Source organism: Nuphar pumila, chromosome 9 (genome assembly GCF_984573655.1).
Source record: "Nuphar pumila chromosome 9, dmNupPumi1.hap1.1, whole genome shotgun sequence".
NCBI lineage: Eukaryota > Viridiplantae > Streptophyta > Magnoliopsida > Nymphaeales > Nymphaeaceae > Nuphar > Nuphar pumila.
The window spans coordinates 119,304,295-119,318,876 of NC_143257.1; the positions used below are offsets into that span (position 1 = coordinate 119,304,295).

At 36.2% G+C, this 14,582-nt stretch overlaps 1 protein-coding gene across 1 annotated transcript in view; it reads left to right on the forward strand.

Annotated features, from left to right (window-relative positions):
- Positions 1-14,582, forward strand: part of LOC149829074 (RIBOSOMAL RNA PROCESSING 5) — a 110,077-nt gene that overhangs the window by 58,643 nt on the left and 36,852 nt on the right. The window contains exons 15-24 of the mRNA XM_090017890.1: positions 7,715-7,843; positions 9,196-9,341; positions 9,447-9,512; positions 10,255-10,361; positions 10,500-10,580; positions 10,657-10,731; positions 10,818-10,919; positions 13,859-14,027; positions 14,108-14,250; positions 14,443-14,526. Of these exons, the coding sequence (XP_089874016.1) occupies positions 7,715-7,843; positions 9,196-9,341; positions 9,447-9,512; positions 10,255-10,361; positions 10,500-10,580; positions 10,657-10,731; positions 10,818-10,919; positions 13,859-14,027; positions 14,108-14,250; positions 14,443-14,526 (1,102 nt within the window). The remainder of the gene's footprint in view (positions 1-7,714; positions 7,844-9,195; positions 9,342-9,446; positions 9,513-10,254; positions 10,362-10,499; positions 10,581-10,656; positions 10,732-10,817; positions 10,920-13,858; positions 14,028-14,107; positions 14,251-14,442; positions 14,527-14,582) is intronic.

Genomic DNA, 14,582 nt, shown 5'->3' on the forward strand with positions numbered 1-14,582 from the left:
AAGGCCATATATCTCCTTAGCTGTGAGCAAGATAAGCCAATTTATGGACAAACCTACTCGAGTGCATTGATAGACAACTATGATGATTCTCAGGTATTTGAAATCCTCTCATGGAAAGGGATTACTATATAAACAAAGCTCCAACCTTGATATAATTGCATACTCAAATGCAGACTATGCAGGGGCCATCGATGATAGAAAGTCCACCACAGGGTTTTGCGTGTTTGTCGGAGGAAACTTAATTACTTGGAGAAGTAAAAAAACAAACTGTGGTAGCTCGTTCCAGTGCTGAATTAGAATATAGTGCTATGGCTCAAACAACTGCTTAAATGATGTGGGTTAGGTCCATTCTAAAAAATCTACAAGTGGTGATTCCATCCCCAATGTTGATGATGTGTCACAATCGATCAACCACCTATATAGCTAACAATCCAGTTTTTCATGAGAGAACAAAACACATTGAAGTTGATTGTCACTATATACGTAACTTAGTGCAGGCGGGGCATATTTCTACTAGTCATGTGACTTCTGAAGACCAAGTTGCAGACGTCTTCATCAAGCCCCTCGCAAGTGCAGGTTTCTCAAGATGTTGCAGCAAGCTGAGCATGATAGATATATATGCTCCAGCTTGAGGGGGAGTGTTAAAAGTAATATTCATAAATCTGGGGGTGGTCATACGTAATTTAACATAATTACGTATGCCTAGTTGTAATCACATTCAACCTAATCACCTATTTAAATAGGTGATTAGGGTTAATGATTAATCGAACTCTCTCCTTCTCTCTCTCTCCCTTCTCTCCTCTCGTTTTTGCTTCTCTCTCTCTTGTCTCTCTAAAATAGATTAAAGGTGGTTAGTTGTAACATTATAAATTAGGTTTTTTTATTCTTCTTTTAATATTTTGTATTTTATCTCATTATATAAGAGCATTTTTGTTAAATGCCTTCTTATAGTTGTTGGGTGTACTCCCGACGATCACAAATATGACCGTTGGGAGCCTCCCAAAGTCTATTTGGAGGCTCCCTCTTGGCCTCTTCTTATCTATAAATAAGGGCTTAAGGCCCCTTGTATTTGTAAGCTTCTTTGAAGCTCCTTGATGATGAATAAATTCATTATTTTTAAGTGTTGCCTCTCTTTTAATATTGTATGCACTCTTGTGCTTGTGTAAGCCTTAGTGCTTTTTGGATTGTCCCATAGTGGACTTGTGCATGTGCACTTTGTGATTTTCATAAGCTCTTAGTGATTTTTGTGCTTTGGATGATTTGTGGGTGTGATTTGTGCCACTTGAGTGAGGTGTGTGAAGACTCCTTGTTTCATCACATGGTATTAGAGCAAAGGTGTTCTTGGACCTTTGAAGTGTGATCATCACGTGATCGTGGTACCCGTGTGATCGTGGTGATTGTGGTGCCCAAGAGGTTGTGTTATCTACATCTTTATCTCTCATAATCTTTCAAGTTAAATAGAGTTACATGATGTGAGCTTTTGTATGTATTCTAAAATCCTTATATATTTGACTATTTTTTAGTTCTCTATCTTTAAAAAAGGTATTTATATATTTTTGAAAAATTTGTTTGAAATATTATGGTTATTTCTTAATCGTGTAAAATGTATTTTCTTTAAAAATTAAATTGGAACTAGAGTTTGTGTTTTGATATTAACTCATAAGGAGCATATTGTTGAGCTCTTTATGATAAATCCTCCATTTTTTACTTTTCTACAAAAGTATATATTTTCTATTCTCTCGTATATATCCATTAGTAAATTTGTGTGCGTGTTCATTCAAAGTATATATATATTTTTGAAAAAGTTTGAACACTTTTATGATTATTGATAATTTCATGCATATGTCAAGGCATGTTCTTTGAAATCTATGTAGAGTTTTTTAAAATAAGTTAATGCTTCTTGCATGTGTTATGATCAATAAAGTCAATATTTTTATCTCTTGTTCTTGTTCTTGTACCCCTTTAATGGGTGTTTGTGAGTGAATCTTTTTGTAGTTCTTTGAGTATTCTTTTTGGTATTTTAGTGAAACTCTTTTGGGTGTCCATTGTTGTGACCTACTGTGAGCCCATTTTGTGGCTTGCGAATGTTCTTTTGGTACTTTTGTGAAACTGTTTGAGTGTCCACTTTGTTGTTGTGGTAAATATTTTTTGGAGGTCTTTGTTTCCTTTTATTGGTAAACATATTTGGAGACTTTCATTTCCTTGCATATTAATTCAAAGCATATTTTGGGTATATTAATGTCTTTATGATTATTTGTGTATATTCTTATAATATATTAAAAGTTATGTTCTAAATAAGTATGTGGTTTCTTAAGAACTCCAATTACTATGATTATATGTTTTCTATGCCTCTTCCTTTTTGTTGAACAAATGAAATTTTCATCTTGAGCGTTTTACGGATGCCCCTTTGTGGGCTTTGTTGGTGTGTCCCTAATGGACACTTGTGCTTGTTCACTTGGATCTTTAATGAACACTAATTTTCTTGATTAATGGTTCTTGTTATTTATAAAATGTTAAATATTATAGTAGATTTTATGTACCCTTAAAATTATTAGATTATTGGATATGCCTGAATTTTAATATCTTCGAGAGTGTCCATGATGATTGTGCTTGGGTTTGCTCTTCGATCTTGTATATGGTTTGTTGAAAAACTTTGTAAGTTTTGATCCCTTTTATGTTGTATATCGTTATTGTCTCATAATAGACTTATAATCTAGATTTTGCTCTCTCTATCTATATAGCTTGTTTATATTGGCCACTCATTTTTCATTGTTATTGATGTAACCTTGATTGTCTTTACTTACAAGGTTTATGAAAATTTATAAATTAATATTTTGTGTGCATATGATTGCACAAATCTTTACAAGGATCTTACCTAACTTTATTGGACTTGATTTGAAACTTGCTTTTTCAAATCAAATATTTGATATGAACTCACTTATTTGGAATTTGATTTATGTGAGTATGCATTGCCTTTTGTGGCATTTGGATTGTCCATTACAAATTTTTATATGATGCTTCATTCTCTTGGCCTTATTATTTGTTCAGAAATGTTTGTTGGGGCGAGTTGTGTGCAACTCGTTTTATGTCAGTTTAGATTGTCAACTTGTGGTTTGGTTTTAACTGACGGTTGATCGATCTTTGGATTTGTGAGTATCACTCATTTGTTGATTGACCATTGTTATTATTATGAATGCTTATAACTCTATTTACCAGTGATGACAATCTATTGTTTGAAACTATGGTGTTTCGAAGGATTGTTAAAATTGATATTTTTATATGTTTTGACTCTATTTAGAACCTTTGGGTATTTCCAACGTCTCTCTTGGAGCTCTTATATATATATAGATTAAAACCTCTTTCATTTTCAATGCTTCTTGCATAGATCAACATCAATAAAATATTTATTTTTTATCCTTGTGTTGTCCCTCTTTTGGTGGGTTTTGTGTGTGAGCCCATTTGTGTGTACATTTTGATATTTTTGGTGGAACTCTTTTCGGTGTCACCTTTGGTGATTTGGTGAATATTCTTGGAAGAAGTCTAGTTTTTCATTAGACTCAAAATCCATGTATGATTGTAAATACATTTAGTAATTGCTTGGCAATAATCAATTGTGTGATTTTTCTCATCTACGCTGTTGATGCTCTCAAGAGTCTTTGCAATGAACAACACACGATGTCCAAAAGACTGACCCATAATTTTCTGTCAATTCTTTACCTGTTGCCCTATAATTTGTTGCATTATCAATAATAAATTGAACAATATTTTGAAGTTGAACTTTTTCTACAACCTGATCAAATACTCTTAGTAATACAACTGTTGTTTTAGGCTTAGCAGACAAATAAATTGACTTAAAAAACATAGTTCCTTTAGGACAATAGACAAACAAATTTATCAAGGTCCTTGACTTTCTATCGTTCCACCCATCTGTCATGATGCTACACCCAGTTTCTCTCTAAGACTGTATCATCTCATCACAATATGCTTTCATTTCATTCACATTAGTATCTAATTTTTTTTCTCAAATAATTAAATGAAGACATTTTATATCCATACCCAATACTGGTTATGGCATTTGCTCCAACCTGAAAATAAAAGAAATTGGCCACATTTAAAGGAGTGCAAACATCATAGAACTATCTTCCAATCCTGATATTCACCTGCTCGACTAAATGTTGAGAAATCGTAGCAGTGCAAATGTTGGGTTGCACCCCAACGAGAATTCTAGGAGGGGAAAAGCTCTTAATAGAGCCTATTGCTCTACCTCCTCTCGAAGAACTCCCTCTTCTTCTTTTTTGTGCCTGCGACACTAATACTACTAGCATTGGCCACACCTTTCCCCTTCGCTGCAGAACTTCCTACTTCTGATGTTATGCTAGGGGCTTTAGGATAAGTAGGAAGTTCATCTTTGTCGCTCAAGAGTCCATGCTGCTGATGCTCTCCAGAGGAGAATCCGTCGAGTTCCTTGTTATGGTGGGGGAGTCATAGCTTTAAAGACAATCAAGTCAACCAGTCCCTGTTATTAGGCTTTCAAGTAGCTGTTCGGAAAATCTGGCCCACGGGCGAGCCATGGGTTGGGGTTTTCCCAATAGGCCGACCCAAATTGGGCCGACCAGCCCATTATCTACCCCTACCCCTAACATCAAAGGTGGTGGTGGAATTATCGAGATGGGATGTGGTTCATACAACAAATAGATATTTGTAACGTCGAGGTGCACACTTGATGTTGGATAGTTTGAGAGACACTTTCTTCAAGGTTGATCGTATTCGTTGTGAGCGAGTACCAAAGGAGAAGAACTATGTTCCGAGGTGCTTAGCTAGATTGAAACTATACCATGATACAAAAATCTGGAACGATAAACCTCCTAATTGGTTCCCAATTCAAAATGATGTATAAGTTTTTTTATGACTTGTAACGGTATGGGTCTGCCTAGCCCCAACTTGACAATAAAAAAAAAACTAGTTCCCCACATTCTCCCCTACAAGGATTTACCTTGGTTGTCCTAGACATTGATTAGTACCGTAAGTAATTGAGTAATTATGCAAGAAGTGACCATTCATTAATTGCTTCTTGATATTTTAAGTAATCTTTTGTCTATCTTTTATAATTCTTAACGATCAAATGCCGTGAACTTTAACATAAAAATATGCGGTTTGTGAATTAATGGTATGAATGTTCTTTTTTTGAGAAAAAATTCAAAACTGATTCCTTTAAACTAATTACCTAAATGATACTTATGATTTACAATAATGCATGTTTTTTCTTTTGTCTTTTCAAAAAAATTATGGAGAATGAGTTGTATTTTTTCACTCAAAATCCATTTATGATGGAACACTAACTCTCTCCTGTCGGACTCAAATTTTTTACTCATAATCTACATGTGAAAATTTATTGCCTTATGATGGGACAATAACTCTCTCCTGTAGGACTTAAATTTCTTATAATCTACACGTCAAATTTATTGCCTTTTAATGAAGCTGCATTCTGTTAAGATAGATGTAGCATTTTCCTATGTTGTATTTGTCTTCAATATACCAAAGTACACTTGAGTGTATTTTAGGTATTTTCTTTCTTTCTTTGGATATGTATTATTGTATATTTAATTTGAGTTGTATTCAAGGTATACTTTAGGTATGCCTTTTATGTATTTTAGGATAGGTATACCCTAGGCATACGTATTAGATTAGTAAGTATACTTATGGTGTACTTTAGGTTGGATTAGATTTTTTGGTCATTATTAAAATGACTAAATATTTTATTTTTGTATATATATATATATATTGCTTTTTGGTCATTTTTTGAATGACCAATTAGCTGTTAGGATTTGCTTTAATGGCTAGTTTAAATAGTCAAACTACCTGTTGGGATTTGCTCTAATATCTAGTTTGACTAGTCAACCTAGCTGTTAGGACTAGCTCTAACAACTAGTTTAACTAGTCAAACTAGCAGTTATATCTTCCTCTATATATTGCTCATCCTTTTGTTGTATAGGTGAGAGAGGATATATGTAAATAGTGTGTGTACATGAATGTTATACTCAGGTTGCTGTGTAAACGTTGTATATCTTTCATTAATAAAATTATTTGTTTTTTTTATTTTCTTGTTTTTCTTCTTGACTTTGTGTGACTTGTATTTAGCCAAATGCATTATGATAATGCATGATTTCATTTATTTTGATGAAATTATTATTTTTTCTTTTTTTATCTCAGATTACGTGCCACTTTGTAACACATTCTTATGCCTTTGGAAAATTAGTTATGCTTATATAGAAGTATCTGCTAATTCTAGAACCTCCAGTGGCAAAATGCAGTTCTCATTTTGTCTAGAATAAGGAATATGTTATATCGATCCTTGTTTCTGAAGTTCTTAACTGGTTCCCTTCTATGGGTGTGCGTTGGTTGCAACAGAGCCAGATTTTTCAAGTTTTTTTTTTCTTAAGGAATTTCATTGTACAAGATACTTTTACTTTCATGAATGAATCAATAATTCAAGTCAGACTTGCTCAAATTGCAGAACAAAGGATTGCGAGGCTTCCTGGAAGAACATATAATAGTGGAGGATCTAGCATGCAGAAAGAAGACAATCATAATTTAGTGATTCCAGAATGTACTCTCTATATAACATGACACACTAGACCAATGCATTGAATTGCAAATTGAGACCAAGGTTTTTCTAAAAGATGTATTTTATCTCATTCTGATCTCTTACAAGGAATTGAAAACCATTGTACTAGATGGGTTGAAGGTAAGTTGACAGTTTGCTACAATTGAAACAAAGGTAGGAGATAGGCAGTATGGTCAAGACTCAAGAATGGCTGTCACATCTTCCTATTCCACGTATTTTTCATTAAAAGCATGGAGGTGTCAGGAAATGGGGCAGAACCATGAGAAGCAAAGAAAGGAGGGAGGGGTCAAGTAAGGGGAGAGGGTCATTAGATCATTTGATGTCTTGTCAGTGCAAAACTTAGTTGATGTCTTAGATGTTTCATGTATCTGATGCTGCATTTTTCTCATTCTCTATCTGGATAAAGCACAATTAACAAATGTATCATTTATATTTTATAAAATTATTGAAATGTCCATGATGATGGCAATCAATGGGTCCAGTGTTGTTGAAAGAGTGTCTCAAGGCGCCAGCCTAAGGCGTGATAGTAATAATAATAATAGTAATAATAATAATAATAATAATAATAAAAATAAAATAATGATAATAATAATAATAAGAAGAAGAGGAAGAGGAAGAGGAAGAGGAAGAGGAAGAGGAAGAGGAAGAGGAAGTAGAATAAGCATTTTTTTATTTATTTGTAATTTTAGTTTTTTTTTATAGTTTTTTTAACTTTTCAAATTTTTTTTTTGAGGCTTATGCTTTACGCCTCTAGGCATACGTCTCATCTCAGTTTTTGGTGGAGTGCATTGCTTCACCCCAACGCTTTTCACAACATTGAATAGGTCGAACCATTATGTATTTTTAATTTGGTTAGATCTATAAATTTGTGTACTTATTGAATATCTATGAAAGGCTGTGGAAGTTGACAACTATGTGTGTGTGTGTGTGGGGGGGGGGATTTGACACCTGGCTAATATATGCACTTTTGTCTTTGTGTCTCTTTTTGTGACTACAACTTTTAATATGGTTTGATTTTGTTTACTCTGTTGTATAATTTCTGTTTTTTTCTTTCTTTCTAATTTGTGTCTCTTTTTTATTTTCAAGCAGATCTGAGCTTGGGATTGATCGGAGTGAAATAAGCTCTTGTTATCATGTTGGGCAAGTTGTCAAGTGCAAAGTAATAAGTGCTATCCCTGCTTCTCGAAGAATCCATCTTACCTTTATGACTTCTGGAAGGTTTGGAATTTTTAGCCATTGCTATCATTGAATTCAAGGATTTGATCAACTGCCATGCTGTATCTGAGGGCCTGAAAAGCCCAATTTGTGCCTATATATTAAGGACCCAATAAATTTTTGGAAAATTAAAATTTTAAGCGAGAGGGTATTGGGTACAGCATTTTTATGTAGGTATAGATATATTCATATACATGTTAAGTGCATAAGTGTGCTAGATGTTGCAAAATGCTCTAGATATAAAGTTCTCGATTGTAAATTACAAACTAAAAGTCAAAAGCATGTCAAAGGTATATAGATAACTAACAAATATTGATAAACTAGTATATAGTTGGCAATAGAAACCTTTGAGCATAGGTTACACATTAATTGGATCGATAAAAAGGGTCCAGTTAAGTTCAGAACCTAATTGACCTGTTTTTAGGAGTACCTAATACCGGTATCAGTATGGTTGCTGTTAAAGGGTGGGGGGGGGTGAGATCCCTGTTCCTCTTCTTATTTGTTTTCTTTTTTTCCCTCTGAAAGGCATGTTAAATTTAGGAAAAGAAATAAAAACCCCAAGTAACACCTAGGCACAACGCACGTATGTGTCACCCAGCGAGGCTAGAGAGCCTATCTGTGCACCTATGTACTTGTTACCCACTAGTCTTAGGCTGGTGCCTAGGTTAACTTGGCAACTAGTAAATTGCCTAGTTGCAATTTTGACTATTGACAATGAAGTCCTCTTTTCAGATATATATACATTTTTTGAAGATGGTAGAGAATGGGTAAGGGAATATTGGGTGAAACTCCTGACCTCTTGTATGAAAGAAAAAGAGCTTCCTTAATAAGCTTACTGTGTTCTTAATGAGCATATACTCAAGCTCATGCTTGTTTGATAAGCAAGTTCTATTCTCAAGCTCAGGTTATTAAAATTATCCATAGATATAGATATATTGGGTTGATAAGCAACTCCTGACTTTTAGTTTCTCTTTATGCTGGTAGTCATATCTCATGGTCTGTCTCATGATGATTGAAGACTGGTAGTCATGTTGCATGTTCTGTCTCCTCATGATCTATTGGGATAGATTTGGTTCTTAAATGGGTTCATGATTTTTGTAACTGTTGCATTTAAAGTTGAGAAAATACATGAAAATTGTGCACTTTCAAACTATTATTGTTGGTTTTTGAAACATTCAGTTGCTTTTATTCTTGATTAATATGAAATGAAATCTGGGATATGCATTGCAAAGTATTGTTTCCCAGAAGACATTTTATGCATATAGAAGGCTTCTTTACAAAGGTAATTTGCAGCCTATATTGCTGGGTAAGGGATTTTGGATAGTGTTATATTTGGTTGGTATTGTCAATTTCAGGACATCTATAGTTGATTATCCTGAACTGGGGAGCATTGTCTCTGGAGTTGTTGAACGACTATCTCCCTCTTCTTTCATTGTATACGTGAATGGAAAGGAGCACTTAAAAGGAGCTATTGCAACAGAACACTTGGCAGACCATCTTAGTATGTAACCAACATGGTTAAGATACTCAAATTATGGGAGTTTTTTTAACTGTTCTTATGCTTGTAACTTGTATTTTTGTGCTTTTTCCCCTTACATATGTGCAGGTCATGCCAGTCATATGATGTCACTTATAAAACCTGGATATGAGTTTAAGCGGCTTTTGGTTCTAGGTATGCTTAGTTTAGTGTGCTAGGAGAAATTTTTACTTTACAAGATTGTATTAGCTTTGTTGTGAGATGTCTGGTTTTATGCTCTTTCATGGTTACCGTTCTCCAGTTGCTTCTTCATGATCACTACAATGGAAAGTTTCTATTAGTTTAGAATCTTGTACATAATTTGCTCTCCAAACCTTGATGCTGTTGGTACTTGTGAATTTAATTGTTGTCGAGTAGAATCAGCAAGGATTCTCTATTATATTAAATTATGAATACTAGTGATGGTTTTTTGTAGTCTGGACCATTCGTCTTACTTGCTGTTAACTTTCTTGAATCTTCGGTCAGCTTACATTTCTCTAGATACTCAAGGAGTTTTTTACGTTCTTGCTAGAGTAACTAGATTCATGTCATTTGTATTATTATGGGATAAAAAGGGGAGGGGAGGTTTGAAGTTCATTTGTATATAATGTGTATGTAGCCACTTGGTGGCTTGTGTCACATATACCGTAATGACCCACGTTTTACCTATGTAGGTATGCATGCATATCCAAATCTCCACATCCCCACACCCATCTTTTTTTTGAAATTGCCATGGTGTGCCTGCCACACATGCACCCATGCAGCATAGCTTGTGGGTTTTTGTTGATCTATCCACCAATCTTGACTGTTTCTTAAAGTGCATAAAAGTTATCTTTATTTTTTCTGAGATTATCTGGGATTTTCTCCTAATGGTTGTTTCTTTACTTATTTTATCCAGACAGGGATGGCAATAGTTTGATCCTTTCAGCAAAATATTCTCTTATCGAATCGGCCAACCAAATTCCGTCTGGCATCTCTCAAGTTCAAACCGGTTCTGTAATACATGTGAGGACTAAGTCTATATGCCTTCTGGTTTACCTCTTCAATAAATTACTTGAATTTCATTGCATGAGAATTCTGTTTTTGTGAAATTTTAACATATTTCAGCTTAAACTGGAGTCATCTCTTTTTTTGTTAAACCAGGGATACATTTGCAATATGATTGAGACTGGTTGCTTTGTTCGCTACCTTGGTCACTTGACTGGGTTTGCTCCAATAAAGAATGTAAATATGTCTTAGTTTTTCTTTCCGTTCTTTCTCTGTTTCAAATGTGAGAGTACTAACTCGGTTTGTCTTGAAGGCTTTTGATTACTGGATCAGCAATCTTTCTGAACTATTTTCTGTTGGACAATCAGTTCGAAGTCATATTATTGATGTTAGTTCAATAACACAATTTGGAAAGTTCTCTCATTATCTACAGCTAGCTGCTTTTTGAGTGTCCACGTGTTTTTCCTTTCCCAGGTTGACACTGAATCTGCAAGGGTAACAATCTCATTGAAGCAGTCATCTTGTTATTCAACAAATGCATCATTCATTGAGGAATATTTCCTTATGGAGGATGAGGTGACTCTTGTTTGATGCTTTATTCTGCAAACTATTTATTAATGACCTGTAGCACGGATTAGTTTATAGACAATCTTGTATCCATTAGAGCCTCCATTCAATGGGTTCTTTTCTAGACTGCTTGAAATTATTTGGGCTTTTGGGACTTTTAGTGACTGTAACTTATGGTATCAACTTCATTATCTCTTATTGTTTGGTTCTAAGTTATCTGCCAACGACTAGAGGATAATTGGAGATAGGAATCTGGTTGGGATATCTAGTGTTGGAGACGTAGGCAACTGAGGTACTAAAGATAACCTAGAAAAGGATTGGAGAAAAAAGTGAATATTATGCAGCTTTATCCTGTGGTTAATAGACATATAGTGATGGACAAACAGCCTTGTGTATACTGAAAAGTGGAAGTTAGAGTGATGGACAAAAACATTTTCACTGAAAAAATGAAAGCAACAGAAAATCTGTTTCTTCTTTACTAATATGAGCACTCACTGAAATTGTTATTGGTATGTAAGTACATCTGCCATCTCCCACAGGGCTGGTGTCCAGAATATATTCTTCCGGAATTTCCATCGAGAACAGAACAGCAGAATTCACACTGCAGTGGTAAATTCCTGTGTATGTGTAGTTTCTGCTATCTGAATTCAAAATGTGAGATGTAAGCAACAGTATCTTACTGGAAATGGAAACCCTACCTTTTGCTGTTACAAATGCCAGTCCTTGTCATTGAAGTAATTATATTAATAGCGTTGGATAAAAGAGGAGTGCAGGAGACGATATGGAGATCCTGATTCCCAATTGTTGAGGTATTGCTTGAAAAAGTGTAACTCAAAACATTTTATTTATGCAAAGAATTTGTCAAAATTCAGTAAAGCATCCAGATTTAGTGTCTCTAACTGGAAAATGGTGTAATAAATGCTGGATTTGGACAAGCATTACACCTCAATTGGTCAGAGGTCGCATAGTAGTTTTCTATTTTAATAATCAGAGAAATTTGCTACCTGCTTATGTTGGTTAAGCATCACTTTATCTGAGAGAAGGTTGACAGAGATGAACTAGTTCAGGCATACTGGCTCTCACAGAAACAAGAGGCAATTTTGTTTGCAAAGACTTTAACAAAGGATTCACATTCTATGCTTGATGTTAAATAAAGCACAATTTGAGGCAACTTTAGAGGGAGTTGAATGTGTGAACTTCAATATTTCTATAGAACACCACGTGTATTCTTTTATTTACTTTTATGTTAGCTAGAACCTATGTCACATGGGTGCGGGTGCGGGAGCGGGTGCGGGTGCGGGTGCGGGTGCGGGGATTCGGCACTTCCAAAAAACCCGGGTGCGGGGGTGCGGCAGGGGCAAAAATGTAAAAAAAAATTATATATATATATATATATAATTTTGAAGTTTTAACAGTTTAACATTTAACAATAAACATTGTCATAAACTCATAATATGATTCATCATGCATGCAGATGGGGAGGGGCTCGGCCCCTCCCCTGCCGACCCAAATAAAAAAACAAACAGATGGGGGAGGGGCTCGGCCCCTCCTTTGTCGACCCAAAGAAAAAAATAGATGGTGGAGGGGCTCGGCCCCTCCCCTGTCGACCCAAAGAAAAAAACATATGGGGGAGGGGCTCGGCCCCTCCCCTGTCGACCCAAAAAAAAAAAAAACAGATAGGGGAGGGGCTCGGCCCCTCCCCTGTCGACCCAAAGAAAAAAACATATGGGGGAGGGGCTCGGCCCCTCCCCTGTCGACCCCCCCCCCCAAAAAAAACAGATGGGGGAGGGGCTCGGTCCCTCCCCTGTCGACCCAAAGAAAAAAAAGATGGGGGAGGGGCTGAGCCCCTCCCCTGTCGACCCAATCGACCCAAAAAAAAGAGGTAGATGGGGGAGGGGCTTGGCCCCTCCTGTGCCGAAAAACGAGGGAGCAGGGGAGGCTCAACCCCTCCCTTGCCGACCCAACAAGAGACCGAGAGGGGGGGGGGGGTGCTCGGCCCCTCCCCAGCCGACCCAAGAAAGTGAGAGACATACCTGCGAGCCGAGATGAGTCTGGGAGGCGGAGCTGGTGGCGGCGGAGCTGGGGCGGCGATGGGAGAGCTCGAGCTCAGGGGGAGAGAGAGGAGAGATTAGGGCAAAATTTTTTTTTGCCCTAATCCTCCTCCTTTTCATCGCGGGGAATTTTTTTTTTCGCCCAAAAATGTGGACAAAAATGACCCTGGGTGCGTTGAACGCACCCAGGGTCGTGTTGACCGCACCCGGTGCCGCACCCGCACGCGATCCCGCGTCGCGTCGCGTCGACGCGGGTGCGGCATCTGTTTTGCCGAGTCCCTGTGACATAGGCTAGAACATTTAACTTTTGTTCCTTGATGTTGTAAATCCATATTAATGCTAATAAGGATATTGGTTTTTTTCATATAGCTTTCTCTTCTTCCACAGGCAAATCTTACTAGTATCTTTGCATAGAATGACTTTTGAAGGTTCTTTTCGTCCACAGGCCAGCCATGCACATTTTGATATTTTACTTTATAAATTTAATCCTTAATTCAACAATGAAGGATGGAAAAAAGAAAAAGCAAGGTTCAGGTTTTAATAATCAATGGGAATGCCTTGCTATTGCTTATTCTATTCTTAAGATATCTTTTCCTTCAAATAAAATATGTATTTTTAAAGAGTTGTGGCAGCAAACAAATATATGACCGAGGAAGACAAGATATTCCATCCCCCTTCGTCAGATCAAGAATCTCAATGGGAAGTTTTCTCTCAAGTCTGCTTGACTTTGACATTCTCACTTCCCTAAAGCACAACTCTTTCTTTTCACTCCAAAAAGGCAGATTCATTATCAGCACACGAATTCCAATGTCTGTTCCATTTCTTATTTATAGTACAATTATGAGGACATGATTAAATTTGATCTGTTTATTATCTCATTGTTCCTTTCTTGCTTAGATTGCAAAGCTGCAGCTCTCAGAATCTGAAGGTTCTGATCTGAAGTGGGTGGACTCTTTTATGATTGGAAACATTGTTGAGGGTAATGTTCAGGAGATAAAGGAATTTGGAGTTGTTGTGAACTTCAAGAAGTACAGTGATGTGGTTGGTTTTATCACAAATTATCAACGTGAGTTTTTGTGCTTCATTTAGTGGCTTGAGATAATGTAATTTCTTCCTGAATGGACTGATGACACCTGTGCCTTGCAGTAGATGGCGCCAAGGTGGAAATAGGTTCTACTGTGCGAGCTATAGTTCTTGATATTTCAAAGGTTGATAGCATCGTTGATTTATCGCTAAGGCATGCTTTAGTTGGACACAGTAGAAAAGCATCAGAAAGGCGTCCTTCCAAGGTTATTATATATCTTTTTTGTAAACACTGTTATATATATTATGTATGTATGTATACTGCATATCACCTTGCAGGTTTTTTGTTTTGTTTTGAGGTATTTAGTTTTTTCTTTTTCTTGCATCATGGCTCAGTATCTTTCACCATATCCATTCCTTTGCTCACTTGGTAGTGTTTATTGTCTTTGTGAAATCAGAAACGTGCAAGATGCCTAAGTGAAGATATTGTACTTCATGACATGGTTAATGCAGTTGTGGAACTTGTCAAGGATAATTATTTGGTAAGTATTGGGCTTTTTGTTCTGCATTTTTAAAATTAATTGGTACATTTAACATT